The 18,860-nt window shown below is 39.2% G+C and overlaps 1 protein-coding gene across 10 annotated transcripts in view; it reads right to left on the reverse strand.

The window, feature by feature from the left end:
- The window catches only part of RALGPS2 (Ral GEF with PH domain and SH3 binding motif 2), a 109,339-nt gene that overhangs the window by 65,795 nt on the left and 24,684 nt on the right, over positions 1-18,860 (reverse strand). For 5 of the 10 annotated variants that reach the window (XM_040072309.2, XM_040072310.2, XM_040072313.2 and 2 more), the window contains exons 3-5: positions 18,108-18,215; positions 9,689-9,739; positions 3,336-3,419 (exon numbers count right to left, since the gene is read on the reverse strand). In XM_040072309.2, coding sequence (XP_039928243.1) covers positions 3,336-3,419; positions 9,689-9,739; positions 18,108-18,215 — 243 coding nt within the window. Of the gene's footprint in view, positions 1-3,335; positions 3,420-9,688; positions 9,740-18,107; positions 18,237-18,860 lie in introns of all 10 variants that reach the window. The other 5 variants (XM_040072306.2, XM_040072312.2, XM_040072307.2 and 2 more) reach the window with 1 other exon arrangement.

Below are 18,860 nucleotides of genomic sequence, written 5' to 3' on the forward strand. Positions count from 1 at the left end.
AAAAACCCAAAGCAAGCAGAACAAATTTCCTTTGAAGCTTAGAACCCTCCAGCCCCATCAGTGACAGAGTAGGCAGGAGATACAGAATCAAACACACTTAATCACTTCCACTGCAACCACTTTCAGTCCTCTCTGATGAGTTTTTATTGACACAAACACTGGGTTTTGGCCAGTCTTGTCTATTAACTGCTATCTTTCGACAGCACCATAACCTAATGCATTGCACATATTGAAAAAGCAATAAATTAAATAAGTACTTTTGTTTCATTCTTTACATAAATAATACATGTTTATTCCATATATTCCTTTTTTGCTGCATTTAAATGTCATTATACCAACATTAATCAGCTACACGACTCCCAGCCTTTGGGTATCAAAACCAAGGCAGCATTTAAAGCCTTGACATACAATTGTACATTTATATTCTTCCCTATTAACTGAAAATAACAGGCTTAACTTTGAACATATCTGTTCTTGAATCACATCTTAAGGTTTTTAAATCATCCCATGTTTGCCTTATCTGAAATACCAATTCTGTTATATTGGTGCTTTTAATATTCATTGCTTCTAAAACTATCTTTGCTTTCTGTGCTAATCAAAAGATAGGGAAATTCAAGAACATCACTTTAATAGTTTCTGGATTTTTCTTTCAGGTATCTTCCATGCATACCAACCACTCCATTCCTTAATTTCCAATAATCCCAGTTAAACCCACTGCAATTCAGCAACACTACAATATTCAAGAAAAAGTTCTTCATGCAATGTTTGCATTTGGGTTAAAAAAGGATGCAAAAACCCAAAGAAACAGCCATAAACACAGTCAGTAAAACAAAAAAATTTCCTTTTGCAAGTCGGATCCCTTCCTTTAAAACTGTTACAATGTACTGAATCTAGCTGACAAGTTACTCTAATATTTTAAGATCTGTGACAGCACAGTTCCACTCCCATTTAAATAAAAACCTCAAGAAAGAGGTTTTCAGCTGAGGGACTCTGATAACCAAGAGACCAATAGTGACCTTTACACAAACAGTTACCTTAAAAAACCTGTTTATTTGAAACATACGATAAAAGTTTATTTTCAAAAGGTAAGACAATGATCTAGTAAGTGAACCTGGCAATCATGCACTCTGACAGGTCTACCAGCAACAGCAAGTAAACAACTCACTTTCAGAAGAAAGCTGAAAAATGAGAGATCAGAATTTAAAAAAAAAGAAAAAAAAAAGAAAAAAAAAAGTTACATTTTCCTTAAAAAAAAATTAATATTAGATACATAGATCTATATGGAGTACCACTCAACAATGAATTCTCCAAGAACAGGAGAGTCCTGCGGCATGGAAGGATTCAACTGATTTCTCTTCCCTGAACTCAATCTGTTCTTACAGGTACCACATGCAATTATCCCATAACTAATGCTGGAACTGCCCTACTTCATCCTCAGTGGAATGTAATCAACTGCACAGAATCATCAGTGCTTCCAAAATGCTACTTGCACATCATTTTGTTGTGAAGCAGCTGTTAGTCATTTAATATTCTCTTTATTTTAAAAAGTGAGAGCTGTTCATGGTTTTCCTTTGGCAAGCTGGGGGCAAAAATGGAAGATACAGATGCATAATGCTTAATTTAAATCCAGGGAAATTTCAAAAGTTAATAGAAGTTTGATGACATGTATTCCTGCCTGAGAAGGCCACAAGTCCCTATCACTTTCCCGATTATTTATTTTAGGACTAAGCATTAGAACACCCCAGGTAAGTGAACAGAAACAATTTCTGTCCTTTTCCCTCTCCACTCCTATACTGATGGCTTCCTTGATGCCAGAACAAAGGCTGATAGAAACTTCACAGAAGTCCTTAATCCCATGACAAGGTTTCCCCTCCTTCCTTCTGGCTCCTGGACATATTTTACCAATTCTTTCATTGACTTCAGGCAGTTCCTGCAGTTCTTCAGTACAGAAGCATAACAACAAGTGAGAAGTGAAGTCCTCAATGAGTTACACTGCCTAACATGGTTTTTATTACAAAAACATTCCACAATATTCAGCAAAACTAAACATTTCTTTGAGGAGTCGTCTTCCATGAATAAGCAAGGCAGCAAATGCTGGAATCAGTAGTGTATCAGTGAGATTAGTGTCAAAACCATGAGTGTTTTTACATTATTCTAGACATACTAAGAGGGGCAACTTAAAAAAAGCTAAATCAGGAACATTTCAACTAAATGTAGAACAGCAACAACAACAAAAAAACCCAGAAAAAATTGCAAATTCTTGACCAAACTCCTCAGATCTCAATAGATGGTACAGTCACAAAAAAGTTTGCAGTGTAACATTTCCTCTTCAGTCCAGTGCAGAATCAGGCAAGTATCCAAAACCCAAACCCAGACAAGCATTTCATTTGGCAGGCTAAAAAATATTCTAAGTGTTGTCAGTGAAAAGTAATAGGATTTGATCATACACTCAATGAGAGCAATCATGAAAAGCGAGACAGTACACAATAATTGATAGGAAAAAACCTTGAAAAGTTGAGAGGTTTGATCTGAGTTTCAGATGATTAACACAGATCTCTCTAAGTCTGAGATTGGGTATAGAGCTTGTAAGTTCGAGACATTATTAAACATTTACAAGAGGAGAGATGAGAGTAATAGAATTACATCATCTGAAAGAGAAAATATGGCATTATTTAAAAAAAGCAGTTTTGAGAGATGATTGAATAACTACACAGCTGGACTCCTCCAGCTTTATTTGTGGAGAAAGGGAGAATTCTGTTCTTCTTTTAACAGTTGACTTTATACAGAGAAAATGTTGAGTAAGAAAACCATAAATCTCAAATATACTACCTAAAAAATATGCCCAATAGAGATCTGAAGAAGAATTTTTTTACTGAAAAATTGTTTGTAATTTTTAAAAGTTTGCCTAGAATCACCTCAAAAAGGTACCTATGCTGACAAGAGGCTTCTATTTCTAGGGACAAAAACATCAATGTGAAGCATAAGACACTCAACTAACACAGAAGGAAATTACATCTAATTACTAGTCCAGAAATCCTGTATGGCAAGCCTTTAACCTGTAATTATGAATCTGCCTTTTATATAAAAGACAGCCAGCAGTTCTGGGGAAAACATGCACTTTTCATCGATTGCTGCTATTTAAAACAGAATATTTCTTCAACACTGGTTTGGTCTTTCTGCATATCCTACAGATAAATTATCTGCTAAAAGGAGTTCCTTAAGTTGTCAAGTAATAAGCTGTGATCAAAAATAAAAGTGATGTGCCAGAACACTTAATCCCACAGACTTTCTAAAATATGTAATAATGCTGGAAATGCTGGAAAAAAATAACTCACATGATTGAATCTTCTGGTGAAAGCAACAGCATTCGGTGCAAAACGGTATTTCTCTTTTTTATTCCAGCCACAGCTTGCCAGCTCCTGGGAGAACAAGGATGAAAATTCACTTCTTTAATTTAGTGCATAACACATGTTCAGAGCCAGAAGCAAACAGAGACACAAATCTTGTAAGTTTTAAAATAACAGAGTAACAACACACTGAAGTAATACAGTTAAACTTCTCCTGATTCCTTCTGCAAATTGAGATTCCATTCCAAGTGTCATTTTGGAATTGTGTTGAGTTATTGGATTATTACAATTTATCTTTTGCTGAATTAGAGCTTTCCTAATATTGTTACCACAGAAAATCCTGCTTCAAACGTGAATCTGAGCTAGAGAGCCAAATGTCCTTTTGTTTATAATCACTTTCTGAAGATATTTAAAGAAATCATACACCTAGTTAACTCAATCTAAGACACGTCCCATATTTTTAACTTGGCATGTTACCTTAAAGAAATACCAAAAAAGTGTCATCCTTTGCAATAAAAGAAACTGTATTTTCAGTTTTCCCTTCCAAAGGAGCCTACTTTGGGAAACTGCATTGTCTTATTATTTACTATCACTTAATTTCAACAAAGAAGTCTTCATTAAAATCATAAATAACTAAACGTACGAAAATGAGCTCTTCCATTTGTATACAACAGCACATGAATAGATGCAAAGACAGCATTCAGCACACCACCTGTTCCACAGTGCTACCAAGAAAAACAATCAATATAGACACAGCTTAATTATTCAAGTGATATAATAGCAAAGTACAGCCCTTCCATTTATTCATTCATGTCTTCCTTCCAGACACCCACTCTGAAGTGCTCTCAGTTTTATCACCACGCTGAAAACTCCTCACTGAAGCCAGATTCACTACTAAAGCCAGCTATCACATAACTTATTTAAGATGAGCAAACATGTAAGCAATAATTGTGCCATTATCCAGAATCACAGGGGTGGAAGAGACCTCCAGGATCAGAGTCCAACCCAGCCCTAACACCTCAACTAAACCACGGCACCGAGTGCCACATCCAGGTCTTTTTTAAACACATCCAGGGATGGTGACTCCACCACCTCCCTGGGCAGACCATTCCAGTACTTTATCACCCTTTCTGTAAAAAACTTTTCCCTAATATCCAACCTGTACTTCCATTGGTGCAGCTTGAGGCAGTGTCCTCTTGTTTTGTCAGCTGCTGCCTGGAGAAAGAGACCAACCCCAGCTGAGCACAGCCACCCTTCAGGGAGCTGTGGAGTGATAAGGTCACTCTGAGTCTCCTTTTCTCCAGGCTGAACAAACCCACCTCCCTCAGCTGTTCCTCACAGGGTTTGTATTCCAAGGCACTCACCAGCCTCACTGCGGTCCTCTGGACACGCTCAAGCATCTCAACGTCGTTTAAGAACCAGTTTAAAAGGATTTGGTATCTGGATAGTCTAAGTTCTAATGTTTCCTACTTTTTTTAATCAGAAACTTCTTAGCATCTTTCCAACTTTTCCAAAACTCCTAAAGAATCTCATGCCAGTTAAGAGGGACCCTGAATTCTTCTACTTAAAACTTTGTGGTGTGCTGGTATTTTTCTAAGAGAAGACCTGGAAATTCCTGGCCAGGCACTGGAAAGAGTGCAGAATTTCTGGCTTTGTATTTAGGGCCATTCCTTCAAATTTCACTAGGAAATTGTACCACCTAAATCTACCCTGGAAAATCTGGCACGTTCAGCACAGGAAAGCACATGCCCCTGTCCTTACACCTCCACTTCAATGAGTACGCATGAGACAACCACACAGCCCTGAATGACTTCTGTTCCAAAGGAGAGCAGGCTAGTGGAGAAGGGAGCCATTCAAGAGACTCTTGATTACACTCTCTTATCCCTCGGCAGCTCTAGTTTCCACTGGAATCACAGCTCTGCACTCAGAGGAACACAAGGGAAATCATCCACTGGCATCTGATAACCCTTCCTTCACAGTGGGATAAAATTAGTTGTCACCTCAGGTTTAGGGAAAACATGGGAATTTCTTACAAATTCAGGCCATGTCCTTCAATTGCAATTCTCATCACTGAGTGAAAATCTCACCATGATTCTGGGCAGAAGCTGCCCAGTGCCCTGGCCCTGTACATCTAAGGGCCACAGAGTACAGATACCAGTGGCAACAGATTTGAGAATACTGCAAAACAAAAGATCCTGCTCCTGCCTGGGAAGACACACATCCAAATCTTTTTCCAGAGGTGTTGAGACACAGTCACACAGGCACTCAGGACCAGTGCCATGAGTTCTAATTCTTCAGCAGCTTAGGGTGACATCCACACCAGCATTCAGGGACAGACACAGGAGAGGCACAGAGCTTTGAGCTCCAAAAGCATTTTCCCCCTCCCTTAGGAAGTGTAGGAAATGCTTCCTCATCTCACTTGCTGCAACTTTCTCTTCTCTTTTCTTCCAACTAAAAGAAGAGCTGGTTTCCCTTTGCTTGCCAGCTTTCCCAGCAGGACCACCTGACCTTTCTGCCTCAGGGGACCCCTGCTCAGAACCCTCTCGCCCCTCTCTGGAATGTGCCTGTGTGAACTCACTGCCCTTGGCACTGCCCATCCTGCTGCCCAAAGATGCCCTCAGCGGAAGAGCAGGCACCGAGGGTTTTTCCCTCCCTGGATTTGGCCTGGAGCAGTCCCATCCAGTCCCAAGAAGGACACATCTGACTGTACTCACGCTGGCAAGAAAACACACACACCACACTGGAACTGGGAAACCGCTCTTGTCCTTCTATAAAAATACTCCTCTGCTGAACAGGCTGTGCTGCCTGTTTCTTACCTACTCTATTTCTTGATCTTCCTCTGGTTCTTTTTCCACCAGAAGTTTCAAACCTGAAGTATTCCCCAGGATTATCTCTCCTTAGACTGCCAGTCAGCTCAGGAACAGGAGCTACACCACTACAACCACCAATTTCTTATTTAATGGGGTACTTTAAACTGATGCAAAAAACTGAAAGACATAGGATCGAGAATACAAAAACTGAACTTTCTCTGCAACTCATTTTGGTTTTCATTCCCTTTTGAATACATAGCATTTTATTTTCCTTAACAAAATACTGTGGGAACATTTAAATTATAACCTGTACTATACACAGCGGAGAGCAAGACTGTGTTTCTCACAAAAACCTTTATCTAGGTCAAAGGGAAAGTTTCAAAAAGAGGAGAGAAGAAGCAAAGATTAATAGTGGAACTGTTCTACAACTTCAGAGTAAGCAGAGATTAAGAATACTCAGTAAGTGAATTTTTTTTTTTCACTGCCTAGCCTGGTGAAGCAAAGGGGATGAAGAGGTTAAAGACAATAACCCAGCAGAGATTTTCAATATGAACACATATGGGCAAATAATTTTCGATGACATACTAAAACATGTAAAGCAAGTAATCAGATTTTCCAAAAAAACCCCAAGCTGATGTGTTCTGCAAGGGGTCATGTGGCTGTCATTTAATGTTAACACAACTACCAGCAGCACAGCCAAGCAAGTCTAAGACTCTCTTCTCTTACAGTGAAGCAGAGCTTTACAGTCACTGCTCTCTAGAAACCACAACCACTATAAGAGAGAGAGAACAAAAACCAACATACCACTTGCCATTCCCAGGGAATAGAAGGAAATCCATTTTTTTCCCCCAAAAATTAAAATAGAAATTGGCTACTTTCGTACAGATATACGTTTATGTCAGAGAGGTGTGTTCTCTATAATCTTTATTTCTTGTACTGCAGCCCACTAACTGTTAATTAACAAGCAAACAGTAATTCCTTCTCCTTTCTCAGAAGTAACTGGCAGGAGTTTTTAATGAAGAAGGAAGGTGGTTTCCAGAATCCAGGAGTGACACAGCTGCATACAGCTCAGGCAGAGGATTGTGTCACTAAAGAATATCTAATCACGATAATTCAGCCTGCTTCTGGCTCAGTCCAAATGTGAAGGGATCCACCACTTTCCTTAATCCCAGATTTTCTGAGCAACACTAAGCTTCCAGTCTCTTTGGGAAGTATTATTCAGCTGGTTTGTTTTTTGGTTTTTTTTTAAGATAAGCAAGATGAAATTTTAATATTGCTTTTTATTTTAAAAAAGCCACATGTAATAATTTAAGAAATGTTTTAACACAATGAGGAAGGCGCAACGCAATAATTTAAAAGATATTTAAAGAAAACTGCTCACACAGACTATAGATTAAAATTCATCTCCAGTAATTTAAAAAATTAAGCATCTCTGAGTACATCTTTCAAAAACCTTATTTGAAAAAAAAAAAATGAACACACATTAAAGGCTAAAAAATATTCATTAAATACCATTCTGCAGTTTGGGAAGCAAAGGGAGATTCACAACCCGTGTAATGAAGATTTGCTGGTGAATTACAAATTGCAATAAACACCCTGTTTTTAAATCACGGCACACAGGGGAAAAATATTTCTCATCATCTCCCACCATGCATACAGATGAGAGCTGTGAAATGCAGTATCAGTACTTACAATGAAAAACCCCAAGTCTATCAATGCCTTTCTGTCACTCGTTGAAGACTGAGTTTAGGAGCCCTTTTATACAGGTGAAATCAGCTCAGTGGTGTTCTGTTTTCTAATTACAAACTCCACAATGCCTGAGTGTACATGCCAAGGGATAGATGAAGATTTACAAGTCGAATCAAGACATGGATATGGCACAGGCTGGTGGAAACTTGAAGGAAGCTCAGAAATCGACAACACTTCATTAACCTGCTGTCAAGATGCCTGGAGGTAAACTAAGCCTTCCACGTCTGATATTCCCTTCTGCAAACCAGGAGAAAAGCAATTTAATTGTGTTTAGCCTTTTCTGAAGTGAGAGCTGATCTTTACAGCCCTTTTCCTCTGGGGACTAACACAGTTTAGAGACACATCAGGCACCAGGCTCTGTGAAGGAGCACTGATGGACAGGTGATACCTGCACGCTGTCAGAGCCTTCAGCTGCTTGTGTGTAGACACTCCAAAGACTCACACAGCCACTCCTCCTCATGGATATTTTCCAGTGAAGGCATCACACCCATTTTCCTTATTAAATTTTTCTTATTCTCATAGAGATTTCTAATAAATAATTACTTTCCAGATATATCTGCCTACACACTCTGATTTTTATTGAATAGCCTTGGAGAGCTTTTAACCGGCAGAATACGTTTATCCTGATCTTCTATTAGGATCTCTCTTTTTTCAAAGCTCTTCTCCAAGGCTTTAAAGCATTTTACCCTTTCAGCTGACTCTTTTAAATGTTTTCCTCATATGTATGTCCGTGTACTACCTTTGCTGATGTTAAGTACTGCTGTGATGTAGGTTCAAATCAGATAAAAATGGAAAACTCTCCAAAGGATTAAACCAACGAAAAACTCCAAAAAACCCAAACCAACTATTAAAAAATGAAGAAAAAAAATCACAAACAGATCCACAGGTGCTGGGAAACACCTTGCTGAAATACTATGAAAGCTGAATCACGACATCTTCAAGTACAGATCAAACAGCAGCCTTCAAAAAACACCGAGGTAACACAAATGATGGATTCAATAATCGCAGCCAAAAGATTGAACATGTTTGTCTCCTTGAAGCAAAATATTCTCCAGCGTGCCACAAGAGTGACATAACAAACATGCTGCCAGTGAAATAGTTTGTGATGGACTGAAGTGACTGATGACCTGAGAGAGCCTTCCACAGTACTGATAAAATGGACAATAAGCTGAAAAATAAACCCTCAAAAGTGCAAAACAATGCCCACAGGAAAACGCTAATGGTACAGAAATGAGGAGAAACAAATTCATCATTTATTACAGCCACTGTGAAGATGCTGAAGTCAGCTCTAGTCAGCTCAAATCTGAAAGGAATACGGCATTACATAAAAACAAATGAGAAAACACAAATCATCAATGTATTATCTTGATGTATCCAGAAATCACACACATCTTGAATGCCACTACAACCACTTGCATTTTGCCAAAGGAGAAATGAAGCAGTTATGGAAACACGGGGCAGGATGAAGCATTAAAACAGGTATCAGTAGCTGAAACCTAAAACATTACAATCAGAATTATCAAATCAGGATGTCTGTCATTTAGAAATACTAAATCCCATATGTTTCATCTCCAGCACCAGCTGAATTAAATACCAATATTAGTCCCCAAACAGACTATTAGTTCCAGATATTTTTTCTGTTAATAAAACCATCTGCTTCAGCGCTGTACGAATTGGGACAAAAAATAAGACTTAGAGACATACACTTTGCAATTCCAGAAGTTATACTCTGGCATCGCTTTTCTTATTTAAACTGAAAAACAAAGCTAATGAAAAACTTACCTCTGGCTGAATTGCTTTAAATACAGGCACATCCATTAGTGTTATTTGACCCTGGAATAAAAATTTCAAAAAAAACATAAGTTAAGACCAAAATTAACCTCGCATTCCATTTAGATGCTGTGCTGCTTAAGAATTGCATTTGTTCTGTTTCCTTTCCTTATTGGCGTTCATTTTTGTACCTAATTTCAGAGGGTTCAGCTTCTACCACAGGGTCATCCTGCAAAACCAAAGAAAAAATGTGCTCCCAGCTTGACACGCACAAATAATAAAGCAATTATGAGAAATTATTCTCAGGGGCATAATCTTGCAGTTACACAGGCAAGAGCTTGAACTCAGATAGAAGAGCCTCCCCAAGAAGACAAGGAACTGACTGCAGTTGCTCAAGGGTAGCTTCCCTCCAAACTCTGAATGTTAGTCCAGCTACACAATTCTCTGAAACATCCCTACAAATTTTCAATCAATACTTGAACCACATTTGAGTAACGAAGCAATGCAATTGTTCAGCTGCTCAGCAACAGTTAAAATTAAACACAGTCATCTCTTTTCCAGCAAGGCAGAGTCAATAAGTGCATTTTCATTCTGGGATGTTTGCTTAGCTTTGAAAAGAGTAAGGTCAAAGACCAGGTTTTGCATTTTGAAATATATCCACAGAGCCTTACTTTAAGTTTATTAGTGCTGCACATTTTAGGATTGCTGACAGCCTATGTATCCAGGGAAAAAAAAAAACCAAAAACATTTCTTTCAAAGGTAGCCCAGAAATACCAGTGCCATCCGAGTTAGGTATCACAAATTTTCTTTTAATAATGAATCCAGGGACCTTGTTCTGTTCCCTCAGCTGTCAGGTGCACAGCTTTATTCCCATTTCTCTGAAAACAGCGGTGCCCCATATATACACTCCAAGGTACACAGTGACAGCTTTGTGACTCACAAATTGCAGCTGCCACTGGATGCCACCGTGGAAGGCGGAACAGCTCCTCAGAGAAAGCCAACCTTGCAGGAAAATTTTAACTGGGATGCTCTAGGTGAAAGTCAGCAAGTACAGAGATGTACCTGCTCTAATGAGGCAAGATGTGCTTTGCAAAGACAACCCAATCTATACTTGGCAGCACATCTTGACCTCTAAATGGGTTTTTAGCTAGGAATTCTAACAATCAATGATAAACATTAAAAAATGATATATATCATTTGTCTGTAACCAACATCCTGACACGAACACCTGGCATTCTGCAGTACAACACCAGAGAAGCAACAAGCCCTTTCTATGCTTCACTTTTTTACACATTCTCTTTCCTGGGCTCTGCTCCAGCAGGCTGCTCTTTCCCCCAAACACCACGGAGTGGGGCTGGGATGTGGATGTGCTGGAGGGCAGGAATTCTCTGCAGAGGGATCTGAACACGCTGGTTTTATGGCCAGTGGCATGAGGGTCAACAAGGCCAAGGGCTGAGTCCTGCCCCAGGATCACAACAACTCCAGGCAGAGCTACAGCCTGTGAGGAGAGTGGCTGGAAAGTGTCCTGGAACAGCAGCCACGGAACTCCATCTCCAGTCTCCTCCTCATGTGCTTAAGTCTGTCAAGCTTTTTCTCAGAAATGCCTCCCTTTTGATGCATATGTGGCTGAGCGAGCACATCATTACGCTTCACAGTATAGAAAATTAATAGGACAATTGGTTGGGTTTGCAAAGATGAAAAGAATGGGCGCTTCAATAAAATTCAAATAGAAAGCACATTAAAAGATCCGTACAAAAGACATGGGCGTTTCAATAGTTATTAATGTTTCACTGCAAATCCTCCTCACTTAAACAAGACTGCAACAACAGCACAATAAAAATAAGGCAGGAAACTGCTTCTTTAAAAAAAAGACTTAAAAACAAATGTTGTCTTTCTTTACAGCCCTCCAGAATCCGTCCTCTTCATCAGCCTGAACTGCCTTAGCTAAATTTGACTTGCTTCAATAGTGACTCCTAAACAAATTACTACTTTAAAACAGGATCAATAAAAAATACTTATGCAATAAAAAGTATTATTAGAACGTCACACCAGAATTCATATACAAAAATAAATGCATACATTTTAAACAGAGATATTACAAAGGACACTTTAACACCGAAAAAACCACACAAGTTTCAAGGTTCAGGATTAATGTCCATTACTAAAAATATTTGAAATTGTTGTTAAGTACATTAAAATATTTTAAAAACTCTGACAATTAAAAAAAAAAAAAACTCTGGAACTTTTAACAGAGAAACCACGCTCTTCCTGTACCATGTTGATATTAGGCTGATGGGGTTTTTTCCTTGCTTGGTTGACACATTTTTGCTTTTATTAAAAGCTTAAGTAACACTGTATCACAGAAACACTTGTCCAAGAAACAACCCTTATTAAGCTCCTTTCTTAGAGAGCTTGAAATTTCCATTAAGAGTTCCCAGAGCTTAGCAAATTGCTCATAATTCAAAGGAATCAAGCCATTGAGAATTGAATATCTAAGCAATCTAATGATTGCTAAAAAGCCATTTGAGTTCGTAGATATGACAGCGTAACTCGCATCAGAGTCTAAAACTACGTTTAACAGAACAGATTTTTTGAAACATTAACTTGCTTATATTTATAAGTCTATATTTGCAAGTCTAACAACTAAATTTTTATTCTTTTAAAACGTGCTCACTCACTGCTAAGTAAGTAAATAAAGCAGACTGAAAGGCTGGCAGTCTAATTAACATCACTTGAAATGACAAAGCTTCAAAAATAATTTATGAGTTTTATGTTATGTGCCATTGCTCCACTCTAACAGCAACAAAAAAGTTCTGCCGTGACGGTCTCAAGGGGAATTTAAACTCCAATAAGCAAAGCCCCCAGTTTGGTTTCTGCAAGTGAGGGAGATACAATACACCAACTTTTCTCACTGCAGCTCCTTAACCCAGCCAATACAAATTCTTGGAGAGCTTCCCTCTCCCAAATGTGGTTTAATGCTTTAATATTCAAACCAAAAATTATAAGTGTTCAAATCAACTTGTTACATGAAACACGCCAACCATAACTTCTCTGGTTTTGGAGCTGCCAGCCACACAGATTTAAAAAAAATAAAAATAATTACGTACGCAATACAAAACTGTGAACTTGTCCTTATTTATCATTTAAATAAGTGTTCTGATTATGCAAAGATAGGGAAACTTGCTATTTTCTCTCTTTCCAGAAGAGCTATCGCTACCAGGTTCATTCAGATGTAATAAAGTATTTCATTGTTGCATAGGGTGAGCTGAATGGAGGTTTTGTTTCTGTTTGCCTTAGATCCTAGAGAACAGTTCTAGAATATGAGTAGAAAAGGTATGTTTCTAATATATCACAATTATATTTCCAATTCCCAACCACTTGAAGAGCTGTACCAGACAAAACTATCTTTTAAAAGTGGTGCATGATCATTTTCTAATTAACACACTGGAATGGCTGCTGGAAGACACTTCCCCACCCCTTCACAGCCATAGGAGTTTTGCATGTAGAGAACACCTTGCCTGGGGAGTCTCCAACAGCCAAGTGTAAAAATATTTCAGCTCTCATGGGTGTTGAGAAGTTGGACTCGTTAACAATTAAGTACTTCAAAATACTGAAATTATTACCACACAGCTTCATATAAAGAGGTTTTACCCCTCTCTCGGGGAGGTCTGCCAGGTCAGAAATTTCACATTCAAACAACTCAGAACTACAACTGTGTGCTGCTTCTTTGAGGAATATGAAGAAGCTTAATGAAACAAAACTTAAAAGTACTCCCTGATTCTTTCTCTTTTCTATGAGGACACGTGGATTACCCTCCTTCCACAAAAATCTGTAAGAACTTCTCCTTCCAGTTAAGACCGCTCCTCCCCACATTCCTACATGAAAGCTCTCATTGGACCTGGGCTATATTCCCACTTTTCTAGTCCCTAGTCCTTCTCAAGCATGAGCCCTTTCTATCAGGCCACTTGCTGTATGTACTAGAAGTTTTCCTGCCATGTACCTATCCTAAGGACAGGGCACTTCCCCCACTGCTCCCTCCCAGACAGAAAAGCCTCAGTGTAAAAAGAAACTCAGTTTCTGTTTGAGATGAAAAAAGTCAAATGTCTGCATTCTGGTCATTGAAGAATATTGCCATCACCTGATTTTCCTTGAAGCCATGTTGGTTCAAGCAGCACTTAATAAATTGTTCCTTAATCTGAATTTCTAGAAGGAATTATATTTAAGGCTTCCAACTTGGCTTAGCACTGTCTCTCTGGGCTGCCAGGATATTTTCCTCACTGAAAAAAATAGCTAAGCCTCTGTTAAGCACAGCATCAGTAGGAGAATAATTCTGCTGTCCAGAACGAACACCAGGGGATTCAAGTTCCTGTGTTGAAGCTCTACTTGTTTTCTCACAAAGTCCACTCCAAAACTGCTATCACTAATAGCTCCTCCACACGCTATATTTAAGTTGCTGCTTCTTGTTCTCATTGGGAACATATTTACTCTAATATTCTTCTGCAAAGTAAAGGTAACAGGATGTAGATAATCTGGTATTTCAGTGTCATAAGAACATCTCCGAGAACTCCTCCTCGTTTCATCAAAACCGTTTTTAAATAAACTCTATTTGCACATTGTTTCCAAAATAAGCAGTATTTTCTTCCAACAACCATTTGACAAAGCTTCACAGGAATGAAAAAGAAAGAAATACACATACATCTTAGCATGAACTTACTCTGTAGCACTTCCAGGGACTAGGGCAAAGAATAAAGAATCTTTCTTAGATAACTAGGTGGAAAAAAAAGCAATGGATTTATACAGCTGCGCTTCCCTTAATTCTACCTCAAATATTTACACCACCGTGGCTAAGTTGAAGTATAAAATGGAAAAGTGAGTCAAAAAGTAATAAACAGTCTAATAATTAAACAGTAGCTGTCTAAGGAATAAGAATTTACTGTAAAGCAAAAAATAAATATTTCCTCAACCTGAGGTTGGCCAGCACCTTAATTTGGAGCTCATGTCCCCCCAAGCGTTCTCCTCCTTTCCTTCAGCCTCACCAGCCTTCCCTCTCCACTGCCACTGCACCACTAACAGATCCCTCCCCCACAAATTGTGCCCTGTGTGCTCAAAACCACACTTCTCCCCTGGCTGAAAATGGGGAGCATTCACTGCGACCACGGCGACCCCGGACACACAGCGGCCCCGCCAGCAGGGCCAGACACCACGGGGCAACCCTGGCACCAGCCTGGCTGTGGCTTCCAGCCCAGCAGTAAAGAACTGAGCAGTGACCAGCCTAAAAGCAGGTCTTTAAATCAGAGATGGCCTCCTTGCTAGTTACATCTACAAAGCTGGCCATTGAATCCTTAAACGTGTCCTGCTTCAGGCTCATTGAATGGGATTCTTCTTCCCCGAAATCCACGCAACACCCTTGCATTCAATACAACCCCTGGAAGCTTTCTGTAAGCAGCAAGGTGATAAAGCAAATTTACAGCAGCAGCAGCAGGGCCTGAAGATCTCACCCATTTCTGTAACTTGGCCCTTTCTAAAGCAGTCTTCAACCTTAGGAAGAATTAAAACCACCCAGTTTTGCTAACAAGGTTATAACTGACTATTACACCTCTGTTACAACAAGAATTTCCACTACTGTTCAGACTGGCCTTCTTGAAGAGGGCTGGAAGACTTTTGCTCATGAGACAAAGGACCATTACATGAAACAGCACTCCTCCTGTGTGCTCAGGATAGTGTTAGATGACTGCCAAAGGGGAGAATATGGAAATAAAATCAACAAAAATATCTGCACTCAGGTTTCTCTTTGGCTTGGTAGCAGCTTCTTGAAAATACAGGATTACAAGCGATACCTTTTGTTGTCCAACTTGTCTCTTACCCACTAAACGACTAAACAGATGGAGTTTTGAAATAATAATAATAATGTCTCTGAAACAGTGGGAACTGAAAATACAGCTGTGTCTCTCATTGGTACTGAAATCACCATCGTGGATCTTATTTCCAGCATATCTCAAACTCAATTATCTCTCAGATTTTTGTTCTTCCTCCTCTGGCACAACTGTACTTCTCCCATCTGTGCCCAGGGACGCATTCTGATGAAAATGCAATGGATCACACAAGGTACAGGATGGGACCTCACAATATTAATGTTGATTTGACCAGTGAACTCTCACCTTCACACTACCTCTGTAGAGGAACTTTTTTCCATTGGAGCCAAGGCTTCCTAACAATTATTTAGACAGCTGTCTAACTACCTCTCATGCAGCAACTTACTTTTATTACTGTTTTACTGGCTTTTTCACATTATCTCTCCTCTCAATCTATAAGGTCGTTAGGTAGCCCACAAATTATTTCATCAGTTTACCACTTTAAAATAAATTATATTATTTTAAAGAGTATTCACTCAGCTGTGATGTCAGACAGACCTGTCTGTAGCCTGCACTGCATCCATTTTATAAGAACTACCACTAATTTCTCATGCTTTGAAAAAGCAACTGGCAGCCTATCCATGTCCAGCCCAAGAGGTACTACCCACCACCAGGAAACCTCACACACCTCTGCATCATTCTGGTGGCCTTCACATCCACACTGAAACCCAGACAAAGATTTTACAGCTCTCTGTTATAGCAGGACTAAACCCAGGAAGAATAAGGAAGTGGCCAAGGAAATAAAAACAAGCTTAAGGGTCAAAGATACTTTTCCTCCAGGATACCAAAGTTGTTGGCATATTCACTTCTTTCTACAACCTTCAGCAAGAATGATCAGAAAAAGACAGCACTCAAAGCGAAAAGGTGCTACTGGGAAAGCAGATACAAATATTAACAAAGAACTGCAGCTGTGCAAAGAAACATTGAAAAAGAAATGAAATTAATTATTTCCTTGCCAAAGAACTGAATACTGATGATTTTGTTCAATTGTTCACAATTCTACATGGAAGGTGTTTCACATTGATTTACAGCAAATCAAACCTGGTATGAAGAAATAGATACTTTAAAAGGAAAAATTTAAAAGCAAAGATGTTTCTTTAGAGGGGCTGAGAAAAAAACAAAATTATACTTAGCAATAGAAACCAAAAACACAGGCACAGACTCGTAACTGTAATGTGAAATGCTTAATTAAAAGATTCCTGTCGGTGAGTAGAACTCCCCCCTTTGAGACATAACGTGGAAACAGGAAAACACTGGATTTGAATACAGATTTTTATCTAACCAAGATTTCTTAAGTGGGTAACATTTAGAACACACAGAGTCAAAGGTTGCTGCATTTGAGAGAAGAAGGATTAGATGGTGGTGCAAAAGAATTATGAAATGTGATTCTGTGACAAGGCACCTCTGTATATTCTGCTGTCCAAGCAGGCGACAGCAGCTCCACAGAGACTGACTGATCTATTCTGCTGCCCAACAGCATCCACCACTGGTAAATAGTAGAGCCATTCAACAAACTCATCCTGGCCTGAATGCATAATTCCACTTGAATTCATGCCCCTAGCCCAAGTTCCCTAAGTACTTCGATTTACTTTATGTGCAGGAATCATGAGATAAAACTGGAAGGATAGGCAGCCCCAGAAAGCATCTTCCCATGGAAAGGAGGTGATTCACTGCCCAGCTGCTCCTGACAACAGTGCAAGGAAGAGGCCCAAACCACAACTTGAGCCTCAGTCAGGAATAAATCCCAAAATTAATTATGATCCCTAGCCAAGAAGAATTCAATGTCTAAGTACCACTTCATAATCCAGCTGCTTTAAATTTTCAGTGTTCTCATTAAAATCAATTGAGCCACTAATAATTAACTGAAATAGTTATTACAATTCCAAAGCAGAACGAACTGAATGGGAATATTTTGTGACACGTATTACTCCATATCAATAATCTCCCCAGGACAACTCCTCACGAATCTCATCACTTGAATTAGAAATACATTAAGAGCTTAGAAATCTTTCTAGTAACACACTCGAATCACTTAGAGGGACCATCTGTTGTCCTCACCTCTACAAGGAGTAAAAACAAAACAAAACAAAACAATCACCCAGTATTTTGGTTAAACATCTCATTCTGTGCACCCAAAAGAAGAAAACTAGAAAAGCTTCCTAAAGTAAGAATTAGCAGAGTTAAGAATTAAAATGTCTCCAGAAAAAGAAAAAAAATCCAAAAAGACAAGTGCAGATCAAGTACAGCCTTGCAACTAAAATACGCATGTCAGAATTAAGCTGCATCACACAGAAGAAAGAATCTTTGGTCTATGCCACATAGAAGAGTATGAAAAATACCTGGACAGCAGAGCCCAAAAAAATCACTTAATTTCAAAGAGAATAGAGACAAATAAGAACTAAAGAACAGGATCTATTTCTAAAATCCATGGATGACAGAAGCTAGGCAAAGAAAGTACAGAACTAGAGAGGCAAAGGAGATTCACACACAAAGTAATTAGAATTCCTGGACTTGCTTACCGCATATTCCTCTGGTGTAACCTTTAGAACATCAAATACCACTGCATCAAAGCTCTTCTTCAGCTCAGCTGAACCCTTGTCACTCAAGGACTCGGAGCTGCTACTCTTCTGCAGAAACAAACAAAAACACTGAGCATATTTTGGACCTGTCCTCTTCTTTTTGTCTTCTCTTTTTTACAATCCCAAAAGCAGAATTTCTGTTCAAATGTCATTGTTCACGTAATTTTTCTATTGGGAAAATTATCAATTCAAATTCAGTCACAGGACATACTTTCTCCTGACATGGACTGCAAAAAATCAGACCCTCAACATCCAGACATCTGGATTTCTATGGATTTCCTTCTAGCAGAAGGAGGGCAGGGTTAGACAAGATATTCAGAAGTTCTTTGCTGTGAGGGTGGGGAGGCCCTGGCACAGGGTGCCCAGAGAAGCTGTGGCTGCCCCTGGATCCCTGGAAGTGTCCAAGGCCAGCTTGGATGGGGCTTGGAGCACCCTGGGACAGTGGAAGGTGTCCTGCACATGGCAGGAGATGGCACTGGATGAGCTGTACCATCCCTTCCAATCCAAATAATTCCATGATTTCAAAGGAACTCCTCTAAACACAACAGTTATATTCCAATGCATAATGAAATTCCAATGTTATTGACGGGAAAAGTAATAACAGCAACTGTATCAACAAAAGCAGTACAGTCACACTGAATTTCAAACAGAAAACATATCATGATGATAAGGAAAAAGACAAGGTCTGCCCCA

This window comes from Hirundo rustica, chromosome 9 (genome assembly GCF_015227805.2).
Source record: "Hirundo rustica isolate bHirRus1 chromosome 9, bHirRus1.pri.v3, whole genome shotgun sequence".
Taxonomy (NCBI): domain Eukaryota; kingdom Metazoa; phylum Chordata; class Aves; order Passeriformes; family Hirundinidae; genus Hirundo; species Hirundo rustica.